This window comes from Egretta garzetta, unplaced genomic scaffold (genome assembly GCF_000687185.1).
Source record: "Egretta garzetta isolate BGI_Z169 unplaced genomic scaffold, ASM68718v1 scaffold2, whole genome shotgun sequence".
Taxonomy (NCBI): Eukaryota; Metazoa; Chordata; class Aves; order Pelecaniformes; family Ardeidae; genus Egretta; species Egretta garzetta.
This window is the reverse complement of record NW_009258894.1, coordinates 1,232,251-1,239,294: the sequence shown is the minus strand read 5'-3', so window position 1 is coordinate 1,239,294 and position 7,044 is coordinate 1,232,251. Positions and strand designations below refer to the sequence as shown.

At 39.1% G+C, this 7,044-nt stretch overlaps 1 protein-coding gene across 2 annotated transcripts in view; it reads right to left on the bottom strand.

Annotated features, from left to right (window-relative positions):
* Positions 1-2,701: 2,701 nt before the first annotated feature.
* Positions 2,702-7,044, bottom strand: part of ARHGAP11A (Rho GTPase activating protein 11A) — an 8,881-nt gene continuing 4,538 nt past the window's right edge. For both annotated transcript variants that reach the window (XM_035889802.1, XM_035889803.1), the window contains 4 exons: positions 6,381-6,516; positions 5,726-5,834; positions 4,771-4,918; positions 2,702-4,355 (listed from right to left, as the gene is read on the bottom strand). In XM_035889802.1, the coding sequence (XP_035745695.1) occupies positions 2,770-4,355; positions 4,771-4,918; positions 5,726-5,834; positions 6,381-6,516 (1,979 nt within the window). In that variant the 3' untranslated portion in view covers positions 2,702-2,769. The remainder of the gene's footprint in view (positions 4,356-4,770; positions 4,919-5,725; positions 5,835-6,380; positions 6,517-7,044) is intronic.

Here is a 7,044-nt window from a genome sequence, read left to right as displayed (position 1 = left end):
GATTCAAGATCTCCCTCGTCAGCTAAACACAATGGTCTAAAAATAAGCTGAAGGTTGTTGATGGAACGACGGTTACAGAAACAAGATACTGCGTATTCCTAGGATTGTGCCCGTCTTCCCACTGCGAATTCTCTCCCCGGAATAACGCGATGGAGGGTTTACTTACGGAACGCTAGCGCTGCCCAACTGCGGGTCTACAAGGTAAGAAGATGGCAGCCATCCCCAAGTCCTTGCAGGTAAAGGCCGCCAGGTTAAGCAAATCTCTACACATCACCCAGAGCAGAGGCTTACAAAAAGGCAACCATAACCCCATCGTGCTAAACAAAGCCTGTTGCTCCACAGCACTTGGCAAAACGGCGATTTTGAAAGGCTGCTTTATGTAACACACCTTCGTTGCTACCCACACGAATGGGACATGTTCCATTTTAGGATAGCTACCTACAGAAAAACACCAAGACTGTACCCCATACACTGCAACGGATCCACAAACTACACTCCCGAATGTAGACTGCTCTCTCTTTTTGCTGGTCTCTGGTACGTTACACATGTCAGTAACATGCAGGGTTACACAGTAGGGACCCCCGTAGGGCATCTAGCATTTCTAACCTTTCTCCAAAATACAAACAACTTTATGTAAAGGAGCACATGCCTAAACTGTTCTGTAAAACCTCTAAAAGCAGAGGCTACAACGTTCTTCAACGCTCTTTCCCAATATTTAAGGGTTTGTTTGTCAAGCCCCTAGCAAAATCTTCCTTTCTGACATTTAAGTCTCTTGGTTCAAAAAGGGCTTGCACTGATGATCAAAAATATTCACTGCTCCACCCGTGACACCTTGTCAAAGCTACATTAGCATTCAAAATATTTGGTACATAACAGAAAAAAAATCTCAAGTCTTGCTCTTTCAAACGCAAATTGATGTGACAGCTCACTCTTATGGGAGGAGTCAGATCTCATTTTCTTCCTCATGACATTGCCTTTATCTCTTTCTGTCCTATTTCCATCTCTTATCTCCTCGCATCAGCTACGACAGCTGGCAGTTGCTTTGCTGAGCTTTATTTACCTTGGTGAAACGATACAAAACGCGGTGCGCCAGCACCTGCATTCAGCCTACCAAGGGATCTGCCAGCACCAGCCCAAGGCAGAGGGTAGGAGCATGTAGCAGAGGAGGGAGAAGCAGCTTCATCTTTGGATGGTTGCTGAACTGTTACATTGGCTCCCTTATGTCATGTAGCTGAAGCTTCCAATACTTAACAATCCTGTTAAGATCCTCCAATGGCTGTTTCCCTAGTGTCAGATCTTAACAATAAAGTAACAACAGAGCTCAGCAAGGCTGATGGGGGCAAGAGGCATCCACCAGGTCACCCACAGAACCAATTTAGCTATAAATTGGTGGATATGTGGGGAAGGAGGCAGGCAACAGAAAGCAAGCAGAACTATTCCTCTCATTAACATATCACTCAAAAAGTTCAGAAGCCTGCTCCTGCTAAATTATGTTGCACCATGCCTTTTGCCAGTTGTGAGAATCACCAACATGTACCAGAGATGAAGAAAAAGGAGAGCCAGAACAGAATCGCTTCCGACTTCAATATTTTCCGACTTACTCATTTTTGATGTCCACAGTCTACATATGACAACATAATCTAAATTTCTAAGTCATTATAGAAGAACAGGCTCAGAAAAGGGACAAAACCAATGGTTTTATTAAAACCAAAAGTAACCAGTGCTTTCAGCTCTTACATTTTGCCAATAAAGCAATTAGCACATAGAGAAAGCTAATGAACAGTTTCAAGTGTTTACTCTTAAATAATTTTACAACTGATGACAGACATAAACAGTTTTTAAGTCCAAAAGATGTAAACATTTGCTTGTGCAAATCAACTTGTAACACACTATGGCTTTTTTACATTCGTCTCTTGCAACATTATCAGCATCTAAAACCTGCTTCCGCACCATCTAGCTAACACTATTCCATTACTCTAAAAATAAGTTAAAACCATCCTTTCATTTTAAGATAAAACATCATACTGCTCACAACTGAAAATACTTGGTACCTATTGCAGAACACATTGCTGGATGAAGTTTTAAGACTTCTCACTTCCTGAATAAACCACACATTTATTTTCCATTTGTTCTAATAATTCCCCACTGTATGTACACATACCAAAATATAATTATTTACCTACTCAACAAGGAAAATATGCTCCCAATTTACTCCAACAGAAACAAAACCCACTGTCTCAGAAGTAGAAGAGCTGGTGTAAGGTCCCAACTTTAATATCAAATTAGTGCTACAATACTCTTAAAACTAAGAAGCAAATAAATTTATCTACCAATACTCAGCATCAAGACATTTTCTTCCACACGTCTGTTAGTTTTGCTTTAAATGTCTGAGTTGGGGGGGATTTTTTTGGTGGTTTTTTTTTTTTTTTTAAACTTGGTACTTAGGCTAAATACTGCAAAAATTGTTTTGTTTCTAGAAGCTGAGATAATCAAATACCAGATTGAACACAAACGTTTGTAAAAACATGTTTTTTGGTTTTGATGTCAAATTCATTTGGGTGAACTGACTAGCATTTACAAAAGTTTCAGTAAATGAAGAAAACCTCGGCATCAAACCAAATTGTTATTTGTACAAGTCCATGACTCATACAGTTAAAAAAATAAATCAAAAAATACAAATAATTTGAGCTAAAAAAATAATGGTACAAATTTAGATTTTCCAACAGTTAACCAAGTTACAGTAAGCCCATTTAGCCATCATATTTGATCTTACAGATCTACTGGTTTTGCAGTCGGTAGCAGTTTCACTTTAGATATGGGGTTCTTTGGAGAGCCTCTATAACGAACTTTTTCTTTCCCTGCAGCACTTCTTGTGATTGTAGATTTTTCTTGGGCAACACCTGGAATATTTATATTTACGTTAACTTTTAAACTGGATTTCACTGTTTCATGATTGGTTAGATCTTCTAGAACAGACTTTGATGGGTGAACAGTTGCTTTCTGTTCATGGATTCCAGCAGTTCTGACAGAAACGTCAGGCTTGTCTGATGGATTTAACTGCCTGCAACATGATTTGGATGTTAAGTCTAGCTGCTTATGAGATACAGAAACTTGGTCACAGGTACTTTCACCCCTGAGTGGCAAAGCCACAGAATTCTTTGAGGGCTTTTCTGTGCAGGAGAATAGTGCAGAATCACAGCTCAAAGATTTAACAAGCGGTGAACCGACATCACTTGCTTTAAGCAGCTGAGAGCTTACAGACCGTCTGTGAGCCTCCAATAAGGAATTTATTCTTCTTACAGACTGCCTAACAGGAGTACGTTGAAACTTAAGAGGTGGTTTAGTTTTGCTTGCAGAACTTGGGTCATTTAATGAAAGCTTGTTGAACCATTGTATGTGGTCAGAAACCTTTCCATGGTCAGGTGCAGCTGATGTTTTAGTTAAAGTTTTATCAGAATTTTCATCCTGCAAGTATTGGTTGCCTGCTTTATTTTGTGATGTAGGCAACTGCAAAGTAGGAAGCTGTCCTGCCACAGAAAATTTAGCTGTATCTTCTTCCAAATTACAGCATTTTACCATACAGTTTTCAGCTGTTTGCGAGTGTGTTAATTCTATTTCCTCTTTTCTTCCAAAGGAATCCGATTTATGTAAGTCATCTTTTGAGGAACTGTTCTGAACAGTCAGCTTGTCTTCTCTGGCCAGTACCTGAGGCACAGGAAGTTCTGTAACATTTTTTATGTCTGGTTTCGGGACCTGAAGTTCAATCTCAATAGAAGTTTTGAAGTTTTTCTCCAAACCTTTAATTTCATCTTTTTTTGATTGCTGTTTATCAATAGGATAAGATTGATTAAATTGGTGCAACAGGTCTCTGGATTTCGTATTTACTAGATTTTCGGAAACTTCTTCAGCTAGCAATTCTTTCTCCAGATTGGGCCCTGTGAGACACAGAGTTTCATTTAACATTTTACCTGCTACACCTGAGAAGGAAGATTTTTTATCACCTATCAAATTGTGAAGATTACTTCCAGATGCAGAGAAGGCTTGCTTAACTTTCAGTAAAGTTTCTGCAGTTGAATTACTTTCCTCTTCACAAAGCAGAAGTTCTAAGCTGTTGTCTTGTTTGCTTACAGTTGTGGATTTGAATTTGTCTGGAACAACTGGTGGCTTTCCAAATACCAAAGCAGATTCCGAAGAACAGATTCCCATTTCAGGGTGTCCTGGCAGAATTGCCTCGTTCTTGCCGATCGCCTGAGAATCTGTAACAGTAGGACTATTCCATGACATCCGGTGAACTACTTTATCATGACATTTTGGAGTTAGCAAGTTTTCTTCTGACTTACTCACATTCTTTGAACCTTAAAATAAATATCACAGTGTTTAAGAATAATAACTCAGGATTTTAATGATCATTATAAGCAAAATTATTGCTAAAACAGCCTAATTATCAAAGCAGGACTGAATTTAAAGATGCCATTATTCCCTTAAGTTTCAGAGATGTGAAAAAAAAGTTGTAATATTAAGAACTGAAATCACTTATCTCATCTTGCTTAACTAACAAAAGAGAACTACTAAAAAACACCAGAAACACAACAAGCCTGTCCTAAACTGACTCTTTTTTTCCCCAGGAGCCACTAACATCCAAGTAACTTTTGTCCTAGTAGCTAGAAGAACTTTTAATCCAATTTGCTTTTACACCTTTATGGATAAAGTTACTTTTGCTTTACAAAAGCAAAAGTTTTCCCTACCTAATACATTCTGTTAGATACTTACCTCTCTTAGAGAAATTTTCATTGACACATGGGCTGAAGAGTAGATCTCTTTTTGCACATTCAGTTCTGCTTTCCAAACCTTGTTGACTTGCAAGACGCCTTCCAATATTTTCAGATCTATTACCAACCGCACATCCTGATACAATATTCTTGAACAAACAAAAGGTGTTAATTACTTTCATATAAACTTGGAATCTCATTTACAGAGGAGCCTCCAGGAAAAGGCTATGCAAATCAGTCATAGCAGCCTTTTCTTGACCATACTTCATCTTCCCTCGATTCTCTGTACAACCGGGTACGGAACAACCCGCCTGCGGTAAGGTAGGCTTAAGTACACTCTGAACGTGCTGATATTACAGGGCCTATGCACAGAATCACTATTTCAGGAACTGTGAGACCCTACTGATCACAAATGTGGTGGTTTGACCCCAGCTGGCAGGTAAGCTCCCACCCAGCCATTTGCTCTCTCTCCCCACTCCCCAGCAGGAAGAGGGAAAGAACTGGAAAGGAAAAAAGGGGAGTGTAGGGGGGACATGACACCAATACAGAAAACCCCCAGACCTACAAGTGATACAAAAGCAATCACTCACGACAAGTAGACTGATGACCAGCCAGCCCCTGAGCAGTGGTTACTTTGCAAAAACTGCTCCCATCCCAGTTTTATTGGCAAGCATGACATTATATGGCAAAGAATAGTTCCTTGATTGATTCAGGTCAGCTGTCCCAGCTGTCCCCTCCCCCAGCCTCCTGCCCATCCCAACCAAATGCAGTACAAGCTGATCAGTTATTGCTGTGAAAATAAACCTAGGGCTTCTTGTACATGATAGAAGGTCCAGTTATGCTGTGATCCCTCCATTACCAAATAAGTCCTTCCTGCTACTGAAAAGCAGTGCCCAAAATTTAGGATTAAAATTTGCACAGTAACAAGAAGACCGAGTTAGAAACAGAATACTTACCATTTCTCTGTTGCTTTTCCCCAAACCAAACTTCAAGCGCAATGACCTACGAACCATTTCTTTTCGGCTAATCTTTGGAGAAAAACAACCTGTCTTTCCTGATTCAGCCCTGGGAGGACAGAGGGGAAGAAGTGACACATAAAAAACTCTTTATGAGGGCAATGAAAACATCCTGACATTTATTTATGGTTATTTCCTCTAGTTTTACTTCTTCTATTGCCTTCTTGTCAAGCTTTTTTAATAGGCACAGGAGGCTACTATACCAGATTTTGTTTTGAGCTCCATTTTGCCACATCGCAAGATCTGGTGATTTTAAGATTTCTATAAAAACTTGGTATGTTTTGAACACCAAAAAGGATCATTTTAAAGACAGATTGAGATTTTACACATCGTTAAGGGTTATTAAGCACTGGAATGGGCTGCCCAGGGAAGTGGTCAAGTCCCCATCCCTGGAGGTGTTTAAAAGATGGGTAGACGAGGGGCTTAGAGAGATGGTTTAGTGGTGGGATGGCAGTGTAGGTTAATGGTTGGACCTGATGATCTTAAAGGTCTTCTCCAACCTTTCCAATCAAATGATTCTGTGATTCTATTAGTCAAGGGGTCCAGACCTAGCTTTCCAATTCATCTTTAGTTTCTGAGAGCTAAGGCAAATTACCTGTATAATTTTTTGCTTGCGTGTCTTTTACTTCTTCTGTTCCCTGTACTCGACAGACGATTTTCACCAACAGTTGAAGGAGACAGTGAGGTTTGTGATGACTCAAGAGACACACAAGGGCTTGCTTCAAACTGAACTACAGGAACAAAGTCATATTTACATGATCTTAAAATAGTCACATTTTTTCAGATAAAGGCTTAACATTTAATACAATAAAGAATAGGTTTTTAAACAGGACAGATTTGTTTGCTTGTTTTGTGGAGTGCTGGCTTGAAATTACTTTGACTTCCACTTTTATTTAATCTAAGTGAAGCTGTTGTTTGTAGCATCCATAGAAGCAGCTGGATTGCAATTAATTGCATGCTACTGATATCGCTACCTCTATTAAGTTTCCACACTATCAGCAGATCAGTTCCTCAAATTTAAGAGCTTAATAAGAAAAATTAGATTTAGTCCTGATATTATTTGCAGTATGCTTTTTTACATACCTAGCCAGAACAGTTAAGGCAATAATAAATGAAAGAGTTGCTATTCTACTAAACTGGTTTATGAAACAGACTTATTACTGATATCTTGAGAAAAAATGTCATTACTTTGGTTTGCTTATCCATAGAAAACAAGAATTCCATGGTGAGCATGAAATGATTTAATAAACAAAAGCAAG